At 39.5% G+C, this 25960-nt stretch overlaps 1 protein-coding gene across 1 annotated transcript in view; it reads left to right on the plus strand.

Moving 5' to 3' along the window:
• pik3r5 (phosphoinositide-3-kinase, regulatory subunit 5) overlaps positions 1 to 25960 on the plus strand; it is an 82593-nt gene that overhangs the window by 37710 nt on the left and 18923 nt on the right. The window contains exons 3-11 of the mRNA XM_068004244.1: positions 804 to 904; positions 4363 to 4431; positions 5387 to 5525; positions 12455 to 12524; positions 15203 to 15377; positions 16239 to 16392; positions 20121 to 20204; positions 21272 to 21947; positions 25064 to 25208. Of these exons, the coding sequence (XP_067860345.1) occupies positions 804 to 904; positions 4363 to 4431; positions 5387 to 5525; positions 12455 to 12524; positions 15203 to 15377; positions 16239 to 16392; positions 20121 to 20204; positions 21272 to 21947; positions 25064 to 25208 (1613 nt within the window). The remainder of the gene's footprint in view (positions 1 to 803; positions 905 to 4362; positions 4432 to 5386; positions 5526 to 12454; positions 12525 to 15202; positions 15378 to 16238; positions 16393 to 20120; positions 20205 to 21271; positions 21948 to 25063; positions 25209 to 25960) is intronic.

A 25960-nucleotide genomic window follows, 5' to 3' on the forward strand; every position in this document is an offset into this window, starting at 1 on the left:
TTAGCTGATCTCAGTCAGCGGAGCATTGGAGGCACTACAATTGGCCGAAGTTGGCATGGTTTCAAGCAGCCATGGTTTCTCTCCTGGTTGCTATCCAGTGACCGTCGCTGGGAAAGGCTACATTTAGATATTGGGTGGACAGGATCGAGTTTGGTGGTCATGCACCTCTTTGTCCAGCTTTACACATTGAGGAAGAAGAGACTTGCATTTATACAGCGCCTTTCACGACCTCAGGATGTCCCAAAGTGCTTTTGATGTGTAGTCACTGTTACAATATAAGAACATGGCAGCCAATTTGCTCACAGCAAGGTCCCACAAACAGCAATGTGATAATGACGAAATAATCTGTTTTAGTGATGTTGATTGAGGGATAAACATTGGCCAGGACACCAGGGAGAACTCCCCTACTCCTCTTCAAAATAGTGCCGTGGGATGTTTTACATCCACCTGAGAGGGCAGATGGGGCCTGAGTTTATCCGAAAGACAGCACCTCCGAAAGTGCAGCATTCTCTCAGTGCTGGATCGAAGTGTCAGCCTAGATTATGTGCTGAAGTCTCTGGAGTGAGATTTGAACCCACAATCTTCTGACTCAGAGGCGAGAGTGCTACCAACTGAACCATAGCTGACAATGGAAATGAAAATTGAAGTAAATGGAAATGCAAATCGGGCAGGGTGTAGAAGGGGCAACCGATCCACTGCCACCCATTTCCCATCTCACGGGAACAGTTACAACATACCCCACTATATAAATATAAGAAGCTATTGTTATTGTTTTGCCAACCAAACCTGGTTTTCTTTTTCAGCTGGGCTCTGTGTTAACTGTTGGAGCCTGGAAGAACTTGTAAGCAGAGATCCCCACAGCTTCTTAATCCTCATTGAGAAGATATTGCTCAAAACCCAGGAGGTAAGGGTGAAAATGCAACCTTTCTCAGCAAGTTTTAGGGACACTTTCTACTGTATGAAATTGGAAGGTTTGGCATGTGAAATTTATAATGCATTTTTTAAGTCAAAAAACAATGGTGTTCTAAACTAAACCAACTAATCACATCAAATATGTCGGTGACACCCACAGATATGCAATCTTCTATAGGCAACATTACAAGTTTGGGTCACATGCAATATTTTACAGGAGATTTTCATAGCCAGAAGCATTGTTAGACATGCTGGTGTGGGGGAATTTTGGTCAGAACACCAAGGTTAATCTGCGCTTTATGATGAGTATTCTGGAATATTTATCATCTAACACAACAGACAAAGAATACCTCAGTATGATGCATTATGTGAATGTACTTCTGCAACTCACCAAACAGAAAGCTAAATAAAGAGAGGATAAGATTAAAAGACTGAGATAAAAGAGACAGAAGGAAAGAGTAAAAAAAAATTCACACTTTTTAATTTAAAGTATTTTTAAAATGTCCAAAAACTATTAAAATCAGGAGTAATGAAACTCCTCATTTTTAAAAGTTAATTTTTAGTGCCAAAGAGGTTGTTTGGCATTCATTAAGGCTTACCATGCTGTTAAAACTTAATTTAGACTTAAAAAACTGAGTGTACCTGTTTTGAGGCGATATTAGTTCGTTTCCAGCTGAGCAGGAGAGCAAGTTGGCGCTGGTGCATTGATTCTATTGATTGCAGCCGGCGATATCGCTTGAAGGCGAAGCTGTCAGATCGCCAGTGAACCAGGAAGAGCAAGTTCTGGATTTCCGTGTTTGACTGAGCGTGTGCAGCCGCCGGAACTTGCTCTTCGATTTCACCACTAATAACAATGAATGCTGTTGGGCTCACTGTTATTTTGAAAGCAATTTCTGGCCCAATACCACGAGAGCCAAAGGACAGACAATTATCAAATTGTCATTCATATACTCTGTGCAAAAACATTTTGTAATCCTTTATACCACAAGATCGCATTCTGTTTAGGTCACGACGATCCAGACTAATTGTGATTTCCTATCATTGAGACACTATAGCCCGATTCGGTCTACATCAGTCTATCTCGTGCATTGAGTATTTACTCACTGAAAAATAAAATGTTCATCGTGAATTCCCTGCTTTGAAAAATAGCTGAAACTAGCAACTTGAAGGTAGATATTTTTTACTTAGAAGTGTGACTGGATTAAATAAGCTTGCTCAATTTGCACTGGAATTTATACTTTGTTTAGGATTCAGAGTTTGGTTTGAGTTCAGTTCACATTCCTGATCCATTCAAATCCAAACCAAGGCTAAGAAATGATACAATTTATTGTATTTTTTATAGTGATTAAAATACAAAAGTACACTGTTTTTCAGGTGCTGTAGTTTCCAATGTGTGAAATTTAAAACAAAGCCTGACTGTATGCTGACTGTTTGAGCAAGTTATAGGACAGATATCCTGCACGTAAAGCAATGGGCTTTTATCTTAAAATGCAAACTAGTTGCAAATTTGCAGCTCTGATATAAACATCACTTTGAAAGCACAAATGTGCCTCTCTTTTAGATTAGTGTGAAGATTCTTGGTAAAGATCTCACCACAGAATGTTTACTTTCTATGGTGCATGTTTTGTAGTCTGAGGTCATACCACAACAGGTGAAGCATTACATTTTCCAAGTGCCTGTCAATTTTCATCTGTGGGTCCCTTCTCTGGATTAACTGAGTTATACAGATGAGAGTAATCAGAGCATGGATTACTCTACAAGATATTGGCAATAAAATTGGGTGCGATTTTCTGTCTATTCAGGAATGGTGCTCACAGTCCATCTAAGTGAATGAGTGATGTGAAATACAGGATGGGCGATATCTCTTGTGTAAACCACATATTTGTTTGCTCAGCATTTACTACACAGCAAAAAGTCACCAAACTACTACGAAGTCTTCAATTCCTGGTCTCTGCTGAAGTAGCTGATTTCAGCTAGGGCAATGTTCAGAGTGTTGAAAGGCTGGAGCTCTTTTCCCTAGAAAAGAGAAGGTTGAGGGGTGACCTAATAGAGGTCTTTAAAATTTTGAAGGGGTTTGATAGGGTAGACATAGAAAAAATGGTTTTGCTTGTGGGGGAATCTGAAACTAGGGGTCATAAATATAAGGTAGTCACTAATAAATCCAATAAGGAATTCTGGAGAAACTACTTTACCCATAGACTGGTTAGAATGTGGAACTTGCTACTATGGAGTAGTTGAAGTAGATAGCATAGATGCATTTAAGGGGAAGCTAGATAAGTACGTGAGGGAGAAAGGAATAGAAGGGTATGCCGATAAGGTTAGATGAAGAAGGGTGGGAGGAAGCTCATGTGGAGCATAAACACCGACATAAACCAGATGGGCCAAATGGCCTGTTTCTGTGCTGAACATTCTATGTAGTTCTATGTTAAGAGATTCTCCCTACAGCTGCTGACTGACCTGCTGAGTGTTCCAGCATTTTCAGTTTTTGTTTGTAGAGTTGTTACTGGTTTTAGTACCTTAGCAGAAAAAAATAATCGTCACTTGTTCTCAGTGACCCCTGCTAGAAAACAATGATGGTGTGGATATTTGGGAGGAGGACACCACTATGCTGGGCTGTGATACTGCCCAAGATGGAATAGCCACTCGTCTCTCACACAAACTACTTGGGTGAGATATCAGAGAGTTGTGTAATCGGTAAAGTTATACCCTAGCATGAATTTCTGCCCCCAGAGCAAGGGTTGAGAAAGTCTTGAGTGTAACCAAAAATGATGACCAATTCATCCAGTTTAAGGAATAATAAGGATAAAAACTCTTAATTTTTCAATCTGATTTTTACAGTTTTATATTGATGTTAAAATTGTACTTTACATAAAATTACAGCACAGAAATAGGCCATTCAGCCCAACTGGTCTATGCTGGTGTTTGCCTTCCCCCTGCGCCTCTATCATTGGTCCATTTGATCTTGATCATGAAGGCTGCATGAGTGAGGCCCCATGATTTAAAAAGTATATATCTTTGCCCCTGGCGGGTTTGTATAGAGCTGAGTCGGGTGCTGACCTTTGGGAAATTTTCCACTGTTCATTATTGTTGTAAAATCCTGAGTGTATTCTTTACAATGAATCAAGGAAGTTCCCCTCCCATTATGTGGTGAATCGCACGCATAAACCTGCATCCTGCCAGTATGAGGCACCGTATGTCAAAGCACCGACACACGACACCCTATTTTGGTACTTTATATTTCTAAAAAAAAATGTATAATTTCCTTTGCACAACTGAAGCAAAAAATAAATGCCAAGTTACCTAACCGATGTCATCCTGGTGTGAAGGATTGACAATAAATTTATCTGCAAGTGTTATGTATCCATTTGTTTCTGTAATATTGTATGAAGAAATGATAAATCACTTTTGAGGATAACACGGTGTCTTACATTTGTGAATTATGTTTTGCAGGTGCAGGAGATGTGTCAGTATGACTTATTGGTGCCACTGGCTCTAATGTTTTATTCTGCTGCTCTGCGAGTAAGTACTAAAGATATGTATCATATGTAATAGAAAGACCCAGTTGTTCAGACAGTGTAATTTGTGTAGTGGTACTCCATAGCATTTAGGTTGCAGGAGTGATTTATAAAAGAATTGTAATTCATCCATGGCATGTGTGATAATTAACTTTTCCTTAGCTCCTTAATAGGAAAATGTTCACACGCATCAGTTTTCACTAGTGTGTGTTTCTACGTGTATAAAAGCAAGAAACTTGTGCTAAAACATTATAAATCACTGGTTAGACCTCATCTAGAGTATTGTGTCCAATTCTGGGCACCACAATTTAGGAAGGATGTGAAGGCATTGGAGAGGATACAGAGGAGTCCTCCTTTTTATTTAAATCCCTCTGTGGCCTCATCTATTCCATTCTCTGTAACCTCCTCCAGCCCGACCACTCCGTTGCTCCTTGAACTTTCCGTTCCACTGACTCTGGCCCTTTGTGCATCCTCCCCTCCCTTCGCTCCATCATTGGTGGCTATGGTTTCAGCCACTTAGGTCCCATTTTCTGGAATTCCCTCCCTAAACTGTCTGTCACTCTCCTATATAAGACCCTTCGAAAAACCCACCTATTTGACCGAGCCTTTGGTCACCCTTCCTTCTTTGCTTCAAAGTCCGTTTTCTCTTCATGCCAGTGTGAAGTGCCTTGGTATGCTTTTCTACATGAAAGTGCTATATAAATGCAAGAAGTAGTTGTTGTTATTGTCTAACAAGAACAACAGCTGAAGAATGCTGTCCCATAGTCATTCTTGAATATCTCCGAGTGGGCAGTTGCTGAGTGATATTGGAAGAGGCGTAAGAATAAATCATTTGATTTTTTTTTAACATTGTTATAAGATGTTCTGGAAATTAAGAGATTTTTCTTATTACATGTAGCTCCTTTAAAGCGTTTACAGTCTTTGCAAATTTATTTAATCTGCTCTGTGGTGGTTTGCAGACTCCATATTTTCCTCCAGAGTGTAACCTACTCAAAAATGCGTACAACATCTATCACAGTCTTCTAACGTGGCCTGTACCTTATTGTAACATTTGCAAGGACCTTCTAACATTTATCCAAGATGAAATGAAGGCACCAGGTAAGAATAGTTTACCATCAAACCATAGCCCTGTAATAATAGTCATCAAAGAGTATATTTTTTAAAAAGCATCATACCTGCCAATGTTTCTTAAAAAAAGAACAAAAATATTTAATTTACAAATCTTAATTAATCACATTAGTCTATATATTAGTTTAGCATATGATACTATTTTCATGTTTTATGTGGAACAGTTTAATTGTGCAAAAGTCTATATGATAATGAAGAAACAACAACAGGATGTTTTCTTGGGTTTGGCCTAGAAATCTCCTTATATTTCCTGAACTGTGTCAACTCTGAAATGGCTCAATAATTAAGACACCATGAGGTCAGGAGCTCTTTATTTCTGTTTTGGGTCCCCTCATATAACATCCATTTACCTGGAAAATGGCAAGTGTCTTTGTGTTAATCCACAACCTAAACCCACCACAAGTGATCTTTGAAGATCAAACCAAGAGTCTTCTCATGTTTATTAGAACTTGTTATTTATACAAATTGGTTCACTTCTTCTCATGACTTCGATATCCTCTTTTAGGTATTTATATGAGCTCATTTAAATGTCTATGTATATCAATTCAGAAGTCTGTGGTCTTACGACATGAATTTTGAATGTGTTCTCAAAAAAAATACAAATCATCCTGTGTAAATATAGTAAATGCTTGTGGTTATTTTTAAAAAATGTATGTTATATGCCCTCACTGCTTATGTGGCTTAACCAAACAAAGTTGCATCAATTATTTTTTAGTTATCGCCAATTTCTTCAACAGTTGGATTGTTTTTATTTTATTATTAAAAAATTGAAATGAGTAAAAGGCATTCAGCCTTTCACATCTTCCAATAGACCATGTACCATGTTCAATTTGCATTGTCACAGACTCAAACCCATATTGAATTCCCCTAAGTGAATAACCACAGCTAAAACTTCCAAGAAGTCAAACTTGAGTGAAATTTCTCCCTCACCACTAAATATAATTAAGCAAAAACTGCAGGTTTTCAGTTTAACTCCACAATCTCCAAACTCAACTGGTTGCCATCAACTCATCACATTTGCATGATCTCAGTAGAATTGGTACTTCAGTGTTCTACAAAGGATTTGCTCTTGTCTGTCCATACGTATCCTTCGAGCTTCTAACCAGATATTGGCCAAGTCCTTTTTATTGTTTTTGATCAGTCGTGGAGCGGGGGGTGGTGCAAAATTCTCCTAATCTCTAATGGTCCTTCACACTTACCCGTTTTATACTTATATCCCCATGTTCTATGATCAGTTTCAATCAAATAAGTTCTAACTAAATTAACTAAGGTAGATTCTCTTCTCTGGTTGCCCAGTTGGTGCCCAACAGACACAGAGCACCTCGGGTATGTTGTTTTTTTTAATTCATTCATGGGGTCTGGGCATCGCTGGCGAGGCCGGCATATATTGCCCATCCCTAATTCCTCTTGAGAAGGTGGTGGTGAGCCGCCTTCTTGAACCGCTGCAGTCCGTGTATTGAAGGTTCTCCCACAGTGCTGTTAGGTAGGGAGTTCCAGGATTTTGACCCAGCGACGATGAAGGAACGGCGATATATTTCCAAGTCGGGATGGTGTGTGACTTGGAGGGGAACGTGCAGGTGGTGGTGTTCCCATGTGCCTGCTGCTCTTGTCCTTCCAGGTGGTAGAGGTCGCGGGTTTGGGAGGTGCTGTCGAAGAAGCCTTGGCGAGTTGCAGTGCATCCTGTGAATGGTACACACTGCAGCCACAGTGCGCCGGTGGTGAAGGGAGTGAATGTTTAGGGTGGTGGATGGGGTGCCAATCAAGCGGGCTGCTTTGTCCTGGATGGTGTCGAGCTTCTTGAGTGTTGTTGGAGCTGCACTTATCCAAGCAAGTGGAGAGTATTCCATCACACTCCTGACTTGTGCCTTGTAGATGGTGGAAAGCTTTGGGGAGTCAGGAGGTGAGTCACTCGCCGCAGAATACCCAGCCTCTTCCCTGCTCTTGTAGCCACAGTATTTATATGGCTAGTCCAGTTAAGTTTCTGGTCAATGGTGACCCCCAGGATGTTGTTGATGGGGGATTCGGCGATGGTAATGCCGTTGAATGTCAAGGGTAGGTGGTTAGACTCTCTTGTTGGAGATGGTCATTGCCTGGCGCTTGTCTGGCGCAAATGTTACTTGCCACTTATCAGCCCAAGCCTAGATGTTGTCCAGGTCTTGCTGCATGAGGGCTCGGACTGCTTCATTATTTGAGGGGTTGCGAATGGAACTGAACACTGTGCAATCATCAGCGAACATCCCCATTTCTGACCTTATGATGGAGGGAAGGTCATTGATGAAGCAGCTGAAGATGGTTGGGCCGAGGACACTGTCCTGAGGAACTCCTGCAGCAATGCCCTGGGGCTGAGATGATTGGCCTCCAACAACCATTACCATCTTCCTTTGTGCTAGGTATGACTCCAGCCACTGGAGAGTTTTCCCCCTGATTCCCATTGATGGACATTGAAGTCCCCCACCCAGAGTACATGTGCTTAAGAGGAAGAGGGTGCACACAGTTTTCTTCGCCCAGGTCATTTGTATGACCTACGGAACTCCACGCACAGACCTATCTCTCGGCTGGGCCTTGTGCCTGAAAATCAGGTGCACCTTTGCGCACGGAATCTGGGCCTTCTGGATGCTCCTTGCTTATCAGCTGTTACACCTCCTGCAAATTCAAGTTAACCTAGTTTTACTACTGCTAATAGACCTCTAAGTGGTCACGTCTTCCAAGGGGCCTGGTCAGTGGACAAGGCTTTGTTGTTCTGTTTTGATGTTGGTAACAGGTAGTCTAGACTTATCCTATTCCATCTCCTTAGAGTTGATGCAGTGGTTCCAGTTTTCACCATTCTTCATTAATATACAATTTTCATGTCTTCAGACTTCGCATATGTCCTACCACTGATGTGAACAATGCAAATAAATAGATTATGATTATGAGGAGGACAAAATACATAGTTTATTCCACAAGTTTTTACATAGTTTATTCCCCCCAATACAGTGCTGATGAATCACCTCAGGTCTTGTCACTTTTGAGTTAGCAAGTTAAATAAACTGGTTGAAACAACAACTGAATTTCACCGAGGGCATCAACTGCCCTGTATATCCTTAAGTTTTGAATTCTGGATCCCTTAGAAGCTTCATCAGAATCCATTTTAACATACTTCATTGAGTAGCTGTAAACATATTGCAACCTGAATTGTACCTGCACCTAACTACGATGTAGTCCAAAAAGCTGAGTCCCATTCTTCACTATGTAGCTGTTTTATAGAATAGAGTAATTTAAGACACCTAATTTAAATATTAAAAATGGGAAGCAGAAGTGAAAATTTCCCAGCAATAAAAATCTGAGTATGTCGGCAATCTTTGTCAATGGACAAACAATAATGTACTTTTTGGGGGAGTTCGGAGTCTTTTTTTACTATTTTGAATATTTCCTCCAAATGAAAATTTACTTCTGTTTTGTCCTTTTCACCCTTTGGGTAACTTCATGGCCTACTTAGTTCAAAATACACTCCAATGATGTTGTGCTTGGTCTTGACATTTATGGAACTCTTGATCCGATTGAGATCATTGAAATGTTATCTGAGGAATGTAATGTGTCAGGTTCAGTAATGTAGGTTGTAGTGTTAAATTGAAATGCAGGAGTATTTTGCTTGATTATCTTCAGAGTTAGGGAGAAGTTTCACAAAAGCTTATGTTCTTGAAATATTCATGGAATCTTACAGCACAGAAGGAGGCCATTCGGCCCATGGTGCCTGTGCTGGCTCTTTGAAAGAGCTATCCAATTGGTTCCACTCCCTTGCTCTTTCCCCAATGTCCTGTAAATTTTTCCTTTTCAAATGCATAATCAATTCCCTTTTGAAAGTTACTATTGCATCTGCTTCCACCACCCTTTCAGGCAGTGCATTCCAGATCATAACAACTTGCTGCTTAGAAAAAATTCTCCTCATCTGCCCCCTGATTCTTTTGCCAATTATCTAAAATCTGTGCCCTCTGGTTATCGACCCTCCTGCCAGCGGAAACAGTTTCTCCCTCTCTACTCTATCAAAACCTATTTTAATTTTGAACACGTCTATTAAATCTCCCCTTAACCTTCTTTGCTCTGAGGAGAACAATCCCAGCTTCTCCACACAACTGAAGTCCCTCAGTTTCCTGCTGTTTGTGAACTCCTTTGAGATTGAATAAAGTGAAGAGTCCATGATGGTGCAGATTGTACATCTTCAGTTGGAAGATGCAGGTTTAATGAGTCTGATGACTATTACTTGTTCTGTATTCTGCACTGTTTTTTCCTTTTTGCACAATTTCTTCTCTCCTGGAGCTATTGACGCCTTGTTGGAGTAGTTTTGCAGACACTGGTCACCCTCCAGCACCTTGCCCAAATATCTTTTTTTAATGTGTACTCCTTGACAGTAAGTATTGAGAAACTATTCAACTGCAGAGGGCATCACAACTATCCCCGATTTGGCCACAACCTGACATCCATAGACATATACTTGCAACAGGACCCACTGGATAACCATCAGGAGAGGAAACCCTGAATGAGTTTTCTTCCTGACCCCTGCTCCCAGAGGTGCTGAGTCCAAATTTAATTCTCCTACTATTACTTTGGTTGAGATGAGCTAACTCAATGTAGACTGAGAGTTTGAACCTTAGACATTGCCAATCTATAAGGTTTAGATACTCACCACATAAAGTCATTGAGCTATTGGACCTTGTACTTTTAAAACATTCAAATATTCACCTCAGGTCAGGCCAAAAGCTGGGTATTCTGCGCCGAGTGACTCACCTCCTGACTCCCCAAAGCCATTCCACCATCTACAAGGCACAAGTCAGGAGTGTGATGGAATACTCTTCACTTGCCTGGATGAGTGCAGCTCCAACAACACTCAAGAAGCTCGACACCATCCAGGACAAAGCAGCCCACTTGATTGGCACCCCATCCACCACCCTAAACATTCACTCCCTTCACCACTGGCGCACCGTGGCTGCAGTGTGTACCATCCACAGGATGCACTGCAGCAACTCGCCAAGGCTTCTTCGACAGCACCTCCCAAACCCGCGACCTCTACCACCTGGAAGGACAAGAGCAGCAGGCACATGGGAACAACACCACCTGCACGTTCCCCTCCAAGTCACACACCATCCTGACTTGGAAATATATCGCCGTTCCTTCATCGTCGCTGGGTCAAAATCCTGGAACTCCCTACCTAACAGCACTATGGGAGTACCGTCACCACACGGACTGCAGCGGTTCAAGAAGGCGGCTCACCACCACCTTCTCGAGGGCAATTAGGGATGGGCAATAAATGCCAGCGACGCCCACATGCCATGAACGAATAATAAAAAAATAAATATTCACCTGGATTATTCGTTGAAACTGTATTGTGTACAGCTGACCTTTTTTGTTAACAAGATTGAAGATTAGGTTACGATGACCAGTTCTTTGTAAATGGCTTCTTTTTGAGATCAATAAACATCAGTGACATTGATGTTATTTGAAATTTGGAAAATCTCAATCAGCATTTGAAACAAATGAGGAACCTCCGAGTGATGGTCCCGTGAGGTTTTACACATGTCCCAATTTACATGTAACTAAGGTGCATACCACATGTAGCTGACTGTCCATTTTCACTCTTACATTAAGAAACATTACAATTGCTCTCCAGAGAAACCATGTAAACCTGCAAATGGTAATTGATCACAGATCGGAGTCCAAATGAGAGAATTTCAGGTTGTCACAGATACATTGGCCAATTTTAAATTATTTTTCATTTCCGGGTTACTTTGGCAATCATCCATGTTAATTACATTGTTTTTTATGTTTTCATTTGTGTAATTTTATTGATGAATATATTTCAAATACACCACATTGGATTACTGATTTAAAGTCCTGCTGAAATAAGCATTCCAACCAAGAATTGATGGCTTGAAAATCAGAAATTTTGATTAAAATTGATAACCATTTATCAGTATCAAAGATCTTGTTGAAAAATGAGTCATCTGCAATAAAATGGTCCTTTGGGATATTTTGAAGGTTCCAATCATAAAAATAATTCCTCTATGATATCCCACCTATTAAAAATTCCACAAACCCATTTTTAAAGTTGACATGTTCATCAAACACACTGATGCTTAAAACAGGATATTATTCCTGGAAATTTCTACCTTTCAAGTCGTGAATTCTTGACCATAATTTCCCATTTAAGTGATGACATTTGATGAAAGACTCCAGGCTGAGGCATCTATACAGTTGTACAAGAAGTGTGTTCCTGCAAAATTGACATTATCTGTGTACTGTACTGATAAACAAGTTAAAAATGAATGGTGAGGCTTGAGGTTTGTGTTTTTTAACAGCAAAACCCAACCTTGCTGTTGTTAAAATTTTTACAATTTTTTCTAGTTATGAAGAAGTCTTCATAACACATTGATCATTTCAGACTGAAACTGCTTCATGGACTCATGTTCTGGAGTTCTCATTTTGATACTGTTTCCTTTGGTCTAATCATTGCATGCACTTACAGGGGAAATCCAATTCAGTCAAACGATGCATTTCTGGTTGAATGACCATTGACTCAGTTATCATACCTAATGTAGGCTTGGTGGCAAGGCTTCTAATGTAATGAAACACGTTTGATTTAGTTTAATAAAATCCAAAGGGGCCATTTCAAAATTCTGTGGAAGTTTCAGAAATGTGCTTGAGATATTTAATTTGGACATATTATGGGGGTTCTAAGTAAAGGAAGCTATAAAGAGATTAGCTGTTATTTTTCACGGTTCAGTAAGAATTGGTCTCCCAGAATTTATACTTCAAATTATTAAATTATTCTTTTTAAAACAATGTAATTTTCTTTCCAATTGTTCACAGGAGTAATTGGCCTTGTAAATGTGACTCATATTAAAAGGTTGTGTTTCACCTTTTAGGAATCTCGTTCCAGAGGTTGGTGAGAGCAGAACAAGGATTAACAACCAAAAGTCTTCAAAACAAAACAATGTAAGGATCAAATAAATTGAGAAGTACTCTCAATAATGTGTTACCATTTCACCCAAAGTGGATCAAACTGACTAAATTACTACTTATTCTCAGCTTTAACAATTGAGAGTAGTATTGAGGTAGAAAGATGAAGCTGTTTACTGGACTGGTTTGTAACAATGGCCAAAGCAGGGCCTCTCCACACCAACAGCAAAGCTGCTGCAGCTGCATTTCACCATTTTGTATCATTGCAAAAATATATATGGAATTCTGGTACGGATGTTCACACATCACCTCTCTTGCCGAATATATTACTTACTGAATATAGTGGGATTTCCTACCTGTGTGCCAAAATTGTGATTTAAAAATTCCTGGGGGTAGTGCAAATATTGGTTTATGAGTGGATCGGAATGATAACAAATCACTTTCCCACTAGTATTGCATTGTATTTAGAAAGAAAGAAGGAAGAAACTGAATTTTTATAATACCTTAGGATGTCTCTCAAAATTGGATCAAAGCACTTCACATACAATCACTGGTAATGAAATGCAATCATTGTTGATATGTAGATGAATGTGACTGTCGTTTTGTACACAGCAATATAGTGAATGACCAGTTCACCTGTTTTTGACGTTACAAGTTAAGTCAGGATTGTTGGCCAGGACACTGGGAGATCTCCATTTTTCTTTTTAACATCACCTGATCCATTGGAACAGGCAGACAGTTTGGTTTAACAACTCATCCAAAGGACAGCAAAGTTCTTTACTGAGCATGCATTTTGGCATTTTATTTGATACATTTAGAGAACAATCTACAAAGTGAGGTGTTAAATGTCCATTTAATTAATAACTGTCCCTGAAATTGCTCGGGTCACGATACTGTTGGCCGTTCCTTTATGGCGTCCAATGGTATTCTTCAACACTGACCCTGTTGGAATTTTCTTAGGGAATAAAAAAGATGAACGGAAGTTCTACCCCTTACAGGTCCCCTTACAGGGGACTCCTACAGACAGCATTGGCACTTCCCTGGGGGATTGGTTCCTGTTACAATGAGAGACCGTGGAACTCTTGCAGGTTTTCAGGGCCAATATGTATTTAATTGGAAACTCTGCTCAATTCTGTCACCTACTGGTCATATGTTGAATTTTTTTTTTGTTGGCTATAAAACTAAATCTATGTATAAGTTGCACCTCCATACATATTAGAAAGAGGAAAATATATCCCTATATGGCCTCATAGCAGATAAATAAACCATTGCAGCCTATGAGGCTTTAACCGAAAAATGAATTTTTCCATTGGATTTTAAAGTAGCTTCAATTATTCAGCACTGATTTTAATTCAAGAAGCCATTTTCTATTTTTACCAAATAATGCATTTTTTTTTGTATCAAAATAAATTATATTTCCTACTGAAGCTCTACATTGACAGGTAATTCAGGTGCATGAGAGAGAGTTAAGGAATAAGGCCAGTTAAATAATTAGCATGTTTCGTTCCAATGTTAATTGTATTCTTACGAGGACAAGTTTGTTCTTTTGCTCTTCAAGCAGAAGACTATCAGTGCTACAGAATGAAGCATTTACCCATCTCAGGCACTCAGTTCTCCTGCCCAAATTAATTACATGCAACAGTTTACAGCCAGCAGAGAGTGAATAGTCTAAGTTGGATTTGAAGCAGTATTTCAGGGGTGAAATGACAGCATGCTTAACCCAATGTGGCTCCCAGCCTACAGACAGGAGGTCTGAATTTTTTATTACCTTCTCCCATAAAAAAGCATCTGGTGAAATTAGATTTATTGCCACTAATGAAGCAAACTTGCCTGATTTTGTTCTTCAAACGCCAGATTGTAGAAACAATTGAATTTACATCTGTAAGTAAAAATATATCTACCAATATGCCTTTTACTTAAACTGTTTTTGTCCTTGATAAAGGCCGCAAGGCTGTTGGTTCCAAAGCATAATAGCTTTATTAAGAAGTTATAACAAGTAACAGATTTCAAAATACAAGGGTACAATCAAGTATGCTGGTTAGATTGATACAACCTGACTTATTGTTCACATAACCGCAGACCCCAGAGTGCACCACCAAAGGCCTGATCTTCATGGGCAGACCTGCTGTGCCCTGAGAACATTCTGGTTCGTTACCCAAAAGCACCTCACTTGTATATGTTTTAAAGACAATAAGCTCTGTTTGTCTGTATAAGCTTCCCATCAATCATCCTCTCTGTCTGGAAAGGGGCGGGGGTGGTGGCTATCAGACCCGACTCCCTACCTCCCAACATTTGACATACCAACACTCCTTTCTGATTCCCACCGTCATTATCTCTACACCAAGCATAATAAACCTTCTAATAACTCCCTTGTACATTCCTCCGGTGATACTACCACTTCCCTACTGAGTAGTGGCCTCTAGGAGGCATCTTCAAGGAAATCACAGCCAGGATACGGGTGACTCCCTTTCACTATTTCTCAGACAAGGCCATTAAGATGGCCCAGGTGCTAATTGATCAAAAGGGGCTTTCTCTCTCACAAGGTCATAGAAAGCTTGTTTTGCTAAAGACAGCAAGCCCTTTGTTCACAGCTAACGAATATGTATTTTACTTTAATATGAGGTTTATAATAATATAGAAAGCTTGTTTAGTGCTTTTCTTACAACATCCATGACCTTACACGTGTGTTTCTTTGCTTTTTCTCCCTCTTCCAGAACAGTACTTTTGCTTAATTCCTCTGAAGTATCAAGTGAGTTTATATCAGTTGCCGAAAGGATCAGCAGCAACAAACCGTCCATGGAAACCTCTTACATCACTCTGGTTAAGCACATGTATCAGGCAGTTTTTGGTGCCAAGTACAATTTGAATGACATTCAAAATGCCCTTGAGGTAAAGGACCTCTCGGTTAATACTAGTGAATGTGTGATGATTCGGTTATGAATTTATGGTGATTTAAAAAATATTAAAACCCTTGAGGACAACAGCAGAATTTCTGTGTCTAATATTTTATTTCCCCCAAATAATATAATCATAATGTCTCAATTACTACAGTATTCAGTCAGAAGTAGGTTTCTTTTAATGTCAAAACCAAAAAGAATGTAGAAATAATAAATCAAATCAAAAGACTTGATACATAAAAATGGCCAGACATACCATTTATGAATCAACCTGTGTAAGTCCTTTACTGGTTGAATATTTACTGTGTTTCATCTTAATAAAGTAAAGACATACTATAATACCTGAAACAAAAGTCACTCATTTCTATAGGCCACAAATCTGGGGGTGCAGTTTTTGCCTTGGTGCAGTTGAGGGTCTGGCTGTTTAGGGATCACAAGTACCTTACTGACAAATTGGACAGAAAATCTGTATAAGTTTTAAAGAAAATAAATAAATTGCTTATATAAAGCACCTTTTACATCCTCAAGACATTCCAAAGTGCTTCACAGCTAATTACTATTTTGAAGTGTAATCACTCTTTGGCAACATGGAAGCCAATTTTCACACAGCAGGATCCCACAAACAGCAATGAGATAAATGACCAGTTGTAATGTTTTGGTAATGTTGGTTGAGGGATAAACATTGGCCAGGACACCAGGAGAACTTTTCTCCTTTTTGAATAATGCCATAGGATCTTTTACATCTGCAGATGATTAATTTTATTATATTATTAAATTATTGTAAATTCTATGGCTGCTTAAAATTACTGTTAATAATTAAAATTCTACATTAACCTGTTTTGCTTTTCTTTAGTCCAAAACTGCAGAAGACCTCTTGGACGTTTTCTCAAACTGTTCTGACGTTATGGAGTTTGCAGCCACCATGAAGGAAGCTGCCAAAGCTAGAGAATATTTAGTGAGCAAATTAGAGGAGATAAAAGAAAGTTTCGGGCTCCTCCCAAAAACAGGTATTGTATGTTGCACAGCTACCAGGAGTTATTTGCGTTTGATGCTTCCAAACCTATTTGAAATATGGATCAAAAGAAAAACTGTGACTGCCAAAAATGTGAAAGAAAAACAAAAGGCTGGAATCACAGATAAAGTCTGTCAGCATCTGAAAAGAGAATAAGTTCTGACAAAAGAGCCTACGATTTTCTGATTGCCATTATTTTACCACCTGCATTAATCTGTTTAAAATAAATAGGTTAACAACACTGATCAGAAAATCTAGGCTCGGGTCAAACATTAAACTGTCTTTTTCCTTTCAGGTGCTGATGGATCTGTAGTGTACTTCCAGCATTCTCTGTTATTTCCAACAGACATACTTTGCATATAATTTTCCCATGTTTGTGTAAATACTCATCAGATCTGTGCTGATTAATCACTGATAATGGAAGCAATTACAAGGCTGTGAAATTGATAAGTTCAGATGATTTGATTTATAAAAAACAAAGTTTGAGAACTTTTTAACCATCATTTGAATCACCTGAATTAGATTGCAGCTTCCAATTCCTTTAATACATTTCTTTCTTTTTCATTTTTCTGCTGCTCCTCACTTCCTAGTCTAATTGTTTCCTGCTATTGCTATCACCAATTATATGTTGATATTTTAGTATTGGTGAAATAAAAATAACTTCCTTTTAGTTATTTACAGAGACCTTTCCTCTAGTGGATTTCTCTGCTAACCCTGCAGCTAATGAGGTTCACACAAGTGCGTTGTTAGGACATGATTTTAGCTTGGAAAAATTGGTGGGTTGGGGGCAGGGGGGTAGTAACAATTGCAAAAATCTAAAACCTGCCTCTAACCCATTTCTGGTTTTCATGGAGGTGGGATGAAGGGCGGGTGACCAAACCGCTCTCAGGAGGTGGGTCAGGCGTAAAAGCTTTTAAAGAGGCTGTGAGCCTCCGTTTTCAAAGCTTTTTTGATTTTAGCCCCTGCCTCCCGCGACAAGGTCCGACTGCCCCCCCCGAATCGCGGTCCGACCGCCTCTTCCCCCCCCCCCCCCCCCCGCCCCGAATCGCGGTCCGACCACCCCCCCCCCCCGAATCGCGGTCCGACCCCCCCCCTCCCCGAATCGAGGTCCGACCGCCTCTTCCCCCCCCCCCCCCCCCCCCCCCGAATCGAGGTCCGACCGCCACCCCGATGATGGACCCCCCCCCACGGATGACTGACCCCCCGCCACCCCATTTTTCTTCCTGCCAAAATGTATCACATCGCACTTCTCTCCATTCTCTGCCATGTGTCTGCTCATTTCACCAGCCTGTCTATGTCCTCTTGTAGACTATTCCTATCCTCCTCACTGTTTACTATACTTCCAAGTTTTGTGTCATCTGCAAATTTTGAAATTGTGCCCTTAACACCCAAGTCCAAGTCATTAATATACATCAAGAAAAGCAACGGTCCTAGTACCGACCCCTGGGGAACACCACTGTACACCTCCCTCCAGTCCGAAAAACAACCGTTCACCATTACATAATCACTCGGCTGATTGTACAGTTCTACGATCAACAGCCCTCACCCAAGTTGAAGAGCCCTGCATTGGCCATGAATCGAGCCCTGATCTCCCACGTATCAGGCGAGAATTCTACACTTGAACCACCAAAGCTCACACTTGGGAGGGAAAGACAGAATTCCCACACTTGATCACGGTCCAATTCTGGAAAGTACTCATGTGTCCAACAGGCGAGGACAGGGTCACGCTCGGCTGTGATGCCCCACCAGTTGAATAATTTGCTAACACTCCACTGCCTAAATTCAGTCAAGAAGAATTGCCACTTGGGTTGGGTAGGGGAGGACACCTGGCTGCTGTGGAAGCATAGTCCACCAAGAATCTGCACCTTCAGGAGAGAAGTGTAGTGTAGCTTTCTTGCTTAAAAAGCTGAATGATCGTTTACTGCAACTCCAGGAGGTTGTAAAAAGGAAAGTTGATTCTTTTTAATTGTAGATTGAATATTAATTAAGTGTCATCATGCTGTGATACACACATTTGAATGTTGTTCATTGTGTTCGGTATCTTGAACTGGAGCATTCGTCAGTTTAAAATAAATGTGTTAACTGCTCCATTAAAAGAGATGAAGGATTGCATCATTTGATCTTGTGTTTGTCTTGTCTCTTGAGTCTGAGATACAGTTATATTTAGGATACAATGTTATTGCAATACACTGAGATATTTTTCTTCTTGACGTAGGGCATTGAGGTCACCTTGATTTGTCTGACTAACAAAAAATGCCACTCTACAGCAAACTCATCTCCTCACTTATTCTCGGTGGATTTGATAAGCTAGCCTTTCTTGCATTCAGCAATAGCAAGCAGGAATGACACCTGCATGAACAAATGTATTGTATTATTTGAAAGTCTCATCTCTTCAAAACAAAATTAAGACCTTAAAATTACTCTGTGGTGCATTAGCATATGGAAGTTTATGGTCATAAAAAAATTCCTTCATCTCTTTTAATGGAGCAGTTCGCACATTTATTTTAAACTGATGAATATGGACAAATTCATAGCCCCTGCCAACGCTACTCTTTGATCAGCCTCTAGGGGGTGCTGAAGTGCCGTGCTGCTGAGATTCCCACCATTCTGCAGCTGGGAAGCAGTCTCTGCTCCGCCTGAAGAGTTCAAAACTAGTTTCAGTAGGGTAGAAATTGGACAGCGCCTAAAACCGAGTGTTTCTCGTGGCGCACAGCGAAGGAGCGCCAGAATGGAGAGGTCCAAGGACCGTCCTAAATTGGTCTTCCAGCCTCCTCATCATAATTCCGGCTAACTGCGGGCGGTAACCAGGTGTCATGACACAGCTCGCCATTCGGGCGGCCTAACCAATTTTGGCTGGCGCCACGGCCCAGATGTAAGTCCGGGGGATGGAGAGGAGATCATCAGGAGATTATTGTGCCCGTCTTATGCCTGTAAAACGGGCGCAACGAAGTCGAATTTATGTCCCAATGAAACCAAAAACACTGAGATTATGATTCCTTACAGTCTGCATTACTGCACCTCTTATAGTGAGACAATAACTTCAGGCAGGTTTTCATCTGTGAAAATCACTTGGGCCAAGATTGGAATTAACAGAAGTCATTTTATTTGTAACCTTTAAGAGTTGTTAGAGGAGACATTTTTGTCCTCTGCTGGGCTAAATTTTAAGTCCCAATCCTGGGGAGAAAGGCCATGTACCTGCCTCTAATAGATATTGGGCCCAATTTTTTTAGCCCCACATCACCAGCAAGGCCTCACTCACAGCGAGTGATTTACAGGGAAACCACGGGCGCTTGGTCTCCTTAAAACATACCCCTTTGATCAAGCTTTTAGACACCCCTCCTTATATCTTGTTTTTTGGCTCGGTGTCAATTTTTCTCTGATTGTGTGTCTGTGAAGAGCCTTGGGATGTTTTCCTACGTTAAAGGCACTATATAATGTTGTTATTGTTGATTTTCCGTCCATTGACATTAGTGGATAGGCAATTACAGGCCGTGCACCCACGAGGCTCAATAGCATGTGAGGTCCCACCAGCGGTGTGGGGACTCGGGAAGTTCCTCCTATCGATTCTATTTTGCTTCCAGTGTTAAAGTGGCATTGCCTTTATGAAAAAAGTGTTTGGCAAATGTTTATTGTTTGGAACATGAATTACTTAACTACTTACCATTTAATTGTCACTTTTCATTATATTAAATCAAATGTTTAATATCTGCTTATCTTCAATAGCCCTGAACGTGATGGTTAAGCTACATACAATTCCATTGCCAGTTGCCAATTGCTATAGCTACCATTGGGACAAGGATAATTTTGGTAAGCACACAGCAAAGTAATAGTATTCAAGCCATTCCCTATATTACAGAGTCATCAGGGTAGCTGTAAGACTGGAACTAGCAGAACAAAATCGATTTAGTGCAAACAATTGTAACATCCTGGAAATCTATGTTAGCATGTGGCTGTTTGTGTCATTGTATTAGCACTGAATTAATCCTAGATTTGTTGAAAATACTTTATTCACATTGTCTAAAAATATAATTGGATTTTGAAAGAATGTGATTCTTAAATAAATTTAAAACAGAAATCGACAGTTTCCTAGAAGTAAAGGGAATTAGGGGTTACGGGGAGCGGGCAGGAAATTGGACATGAATTTAGATTTGTGGTTAGGATCAGATCAGCCATGATCTTATTGAATGGCGGAGCAGGCTCGAGGGGCCGATTGGCCTACTCCTGCTCCTATTTCTTATGTTCTTATGATTCATAATTAGTTTAATAATGAATTAAAATTTTTCATACAATTCAAATCATGAAAATTGCAATCAATACTCCTAGACTTTTGGGATGAAAACCAATTCATATTTGGCAGAGAAATCTTTAAAATGTGGGACTTTTCTTTGATTATGGTTATTAACTTCTCGCTGAGCCGTTGTTAGCTACTCATGCTGAACTGGCTGCACTTAGATTGAATCGAGGCGACCTCCTAGTTGATTTTTCAATGTAGAATTATCAAACTATGTTTCTATCAAATTTCTGGATACTGCTTTATCACTCTCTCTTAGTTTGCCATGAATTTCTACAATTGTAAAGCTATTCGACTGCAGTAGATGCATTAGAATCAGCACAACCAAAAAGGGCACAAATGAATTATATGGAACTGAAAAGCCATGAAGAATTCTGTTCAATAACCTAGTGATGAAGCACTTGCTCCAAGTCAGTGACTGATAATCCACTACAAAGCTATTTGAGATTTTGAAAAATAGCCTGAATAAGTACAACAATCTAATACAGAACTGTACAAGCTTATTTCAAATTATTGCGATAACAATCTTGAATCAGATAAAATTACATCTGCCGTGATATAATCTGATATTATTTTATTTTAGATGTTTTACATGAGGTTCTCCTGAAAGAGTGTGAGATTCCTGATACTGCATTACTTTCTTTGAACAACAAAGATAATGAGGAGGAGGAGGAGGATGCAATTGGAAACGAGCGAGATTCTGTGATATCAACAATATCTGTAACGTCTAAAGACGTCATGAAATCATTTGTCTCAAATCTCTCAGACTATATGGACAGTGGTTATGTAGAAGATGGAGATGAAAGTTCATCTGAGACAACAGGGACGTCAGATCAGAAAGAGGAAAAACACAATACGGTAGGAAAGAATTTGACAAAAAAAATATCTAACTTCTTCAAAGCCAGGAATAACCTTATGCACAAAGCGGACCCAAAATACAATTTAAACAAATCCCTCTCAAATCTAAGTAAGGGCAGCTATACCTCGTTGTCAAGTACCTTACCTCTTCGTCGAGCAGAAAGCTTAGGCTGCACTGAAGTGAAATGTAAGCTTCCGATGAAGTCCAGGCGCTCAAACTCGCTGCCACAGCATGCAACCTACAATCATCGCTTCGAACGACATTTACTACAGAACACGTGCTTCAAACGGAGACCTTACCTCAGCTTTGAGGATGAATGTAAAGCCATGACACTGCGAGTTGTTGTATTTGGTACTGACAGAATTCTAGGAAAAGTCGCAAGAGCCTACAGCAATCTCAGGTAAAAGATGCTCATAGCACTTAGTCTGTCGTTAGTTTTTGGAAAGCTATAAGAAGTAGGCATCTTATTCAGAATTAAAGCTAAACATTTAACAGTCAATTTATGTCTCTAATCTAATTCTGGGCTACTGATAAATCCACAGTCCACAGCAGTAGAACTCAGCTGGTTTATAAATGTCAACTTAATCCTGAGATTAGATCAGGGATGTAGCTAGTATTCTGAAGTTCGTCAATTACCATTTGCGACATTGTCGTCCACTCCCTCTCAACGTGGCCAGCCCGATATTAAAGGGGGTCAAAGACTCGAGTGCAGACACCAACCATGTAGACATCACTAAGTCCCACTTCCTATCCACTGGATCATTGAACAAAATGGCAATAAATGTGCCACGTTTCAAATCCCTGTTCACCATCATTAAGATGATGGTGAAATAAAGTAGTAACCATGGATTATATTACAGTCCAGAAACCAGTCCCTATTAACTACTGTTACTTAACAAGGACACTTTATTCTTGCTTGTGCATATTGGGAATTCAGGCCCAGAGCTCTCCCACCGATTTTATGTTTGTTAATTGTAATGGATGGAAAATCATGCAGGATAAACGACCTCAGTGCCCAGATTCCCAGTATCCACTGCTGCCAGAAAGGCTAAATCTTAACATTTACTGCTTCTTATCCACTTTTACTTTATTCTGTTTCTGGCCAGTTTTCCCACTGTCTATTGATGTCGATGAGTTCCGTGACCTTGATGCATGATGATGCTCACATAAGGAGATTAATAATTGTGACATCACTATTGCTAGTTTAACAGGAAATAATTTGTAGGGAAATGGAGAAGCATAGATTTATTGCACAGTATATATTTTATGATAATCTTGTACATCTTGTTCCTCATAGCCCGCAAATATTTATTAGATAAATGATGGCTTCTCTAATATGTGCATTAGGGAGTACATTGTGTAACTCATACAGTGTATTATCATCGCTTAGAAATTGTGGATGGTATCATACCACAAAGATTGTAAACCATAAAATATCAATAATCAATGTATTTGTGTTGCCATTGCAACTGCTATCTAATCCAGAATTAGAGTTGATTCCTTGGATTTTCCTGTATGGTTACGCACCTTCTAATCCATGAAAAGATCCCTACTCCACCCACCGTGGTATTACTGAGTGTTGAGAATGTGTTGGTTTATAATGGTAGAGGAAAATACTTTCACATTCATATACTGTAATCTGAAAATATATTGCTTCAAATTGATTGTACTGATTCATAATCCATTCTCCTTCAGGGCAGTATGCTCCTCCAAGGTTATCAATGTCTAGTAACAGGCTTGGAGCAGACAATCTATTTTGCCTCATCTTGTGGTGCATGAGTGATACATATTTAATTACTCATTTTTTTCCTTGCCATTCAGAATGTGCTTTCCTACATGTATAATTCAATATGAGAAATTCTGGAATTCTGTTATCCTTAATTTTGTCTGTATAACTCTGATTAATAAATTTATAAATACAGTTCCTAAAATTCAGTCTTGAGCGCGTGATACACCAAGCCCCTTCTTATAGAAATGAAGGCAAGTACAAAACAAATAGTAAAATCAATATTCTGTAGTTTAATTCTCCAAAGTAAAAGAGCTGAAGTATTCTCATAGAATCATTGAATGGTTACAGCACAGAAGGAGGCCATTCAGCCCATTGAGCCCATGCTGGCTCTTTGTAGGATCAATCCAGTTAGCCCCATTCCCCAGCAGCCCTGAAAATTTTTTCCCTTCAAGTATTTATCCAATTCCTTTTTGAAAGCCACGATTGAATCTGCTTCCTCCACCCGTTCAGGCAGAGCATTCCAGATCATAACTAATCGCTGCATCAAAAAGTTTTTCCTCATGTCACCGATGGTTCTTTTGCCAATCACCTTAAATCTGTGTCCTTTGGTTCTCAACCCTTCCGCCAATGGGAGCAGTTTCTCCATATTTACTTTATCTAAACTCTTCATGGTTTTGAACACCTCTATCAAATCTCCTTTTAACCTTCTCTGCTCCAAGGAGAACAACCCCAGCTTCTCCAGTCAATCCACATAACTAAAGGCCCTCATCCCTGGAACTATTCGAATAAATCTTTTTGATTTTATTAATAATGAAAGAAACAATGGCTTGGCGTTGAGATGATATCTCATGCAAGGATGTGCCCTTTTAAAATTCTGTGCATAATCAAGGACAGACAATTAGCGTATGACTAATGAACATTCCATTGGAAATTCATCCTTAAGGAAAAATTACAAAGTAATTACAAAAAGGTCTACAATGTTCTGCATAGCCAAAGTGCTCTGTCCATCATTACATTTATCTCTTAAGCAGTCAGCAAAGGTGCTTGGCCTGTTCTGAGAATTCCAGCCAAGGCATATACAAGTTCTGTTGCCAGCATACTCAGCTGCCCTGTGCAGGAGCCAACCACAATGGTAAGATCAGCGACCCCAGTTTAAGTTGCCCTGCTTCAAAAGACCTTAAAGGTTTTGCCTCCGTTAAACATTTGGTAGGTTATATGTTCTGTGTCAGATTCATTACTGAACGGCTAGTTAGGCAGAAAAGCTTGAGTATAAACTCATTATTTTTTTCTATTTCTTGTAACTTATTCAGAATTATGAGGTAAATTGATTTAGGTTGTTTAGTCTCGTTGCGTCATGCAATCCCCTTTTCCCTTGAACAGTCCTGTTTTCCTAGAATTTCCCATGTTTTTACCTCAGATGGACTGTATTCAATGACAGTGAAGTGCTACATTGATGCTTATAAGATAATTACATAGAATTAAATAGTTTCCATGTAATTATCTTATAAGCATCAATGTAGCACTTCAATGTGGAAAAGAATCTTGCTGCCTCAATAGTAAACGTATTCCCAGAACATTTAAATGTTGAGATTTAGCATGTTCTTATCGAAGTAAAAACAAGATGGCTTTAATATATCTGGGGCGATGGGAATCTCCAAGAATAAAACCCTGCTTTACCATAACAAGCATGGTTGTTGAACAGTCACCAACTAAACTAGACAAGATATTATGGCCACTCTTTACAAATTAGGTGGATAATACCTAAGAAGATTGTTTTCTTCTTTCAGATTTCAAGAAAGTAAATGTCCCTTTCTGACAAGATACTTCAGGATGCAGTTTTTTTATATTCCTCTGAAAAGAAATTCACTAAGCAGTCCTGTACAGTTTACAAACTCCCCCACAGACAACCAGCACAGACCATCTACACAACTGGTAATGCTTTGTTTTTTTTCCCCATACAATTACAAGTAATTAGAAGTTTGATTTTAGAGTTACTATTGTCCAGTATTTCAATTGCTTTCACTATAATCATGGCATTGCATATGTTTTATTCAATACTTCTTTCCATTTTTATATCACCAGGTGTGGTTTCATTGCATTTAGTGATGAAGTAAAGGTGACAATATAATAAATGCCTCTCTCACATCCTGAGGTCGTGAATTGTACTATATAAATACAAGTCTTTTCTTTTTATAACATACTTCAGACAGGCAAAGACTAAGGGGTAGAGTTTCTGCTTTGGGTGCAGTTGGGGAATTGCGTCCAAAATGTGCTTGAAATTGCGCTGGTTTGGTTGGCCATTAAGTTTCTGCTAAAATTAATTTGCACAATCACAAATGTAAAATCTTCCATGAATCAGTGCAATCGGGTGGCGTAATTGAATGTAATTGTTTCTTTTTTCTCCATTAAAAAGTATTCCTTGATGTATCTAAGAGTGGCAACCTGGTGCGGTTTTATTAATACAGCTGAAAATGGGTTTATCAGCAAAAATAAGCAATTTTAATAAGCTCTCCACCTGAAAATTACTTGAAAAAATGATACTGCACCATTTAATAGTTTAATTGGTATACAGTAGCCAGTTTCTTAGTAAATTAGATCTTTTTTGATTGAGAACTTTTAAAACATGCCTACTAGTGCCTGTGCGCCAAAGAAAATGAACACAATTTGAAGAGCCTCCCTGAACC

This window comes from Heptranchias perlo, chromosome 23 (assembly GCF_035084215.1).
Source record: "Heptranchias perlo isolate sHepPer1 chromosome 23, sHepPer1.hap1, whole genome shotgun sequence".
Taxonomy (NCBI): Eukaryota; Metazoa; Chordata; class Chondrichthyes; order Hexanchiformes; family Hexanchidae; genus Heptranchias; species Heptranchias perlo.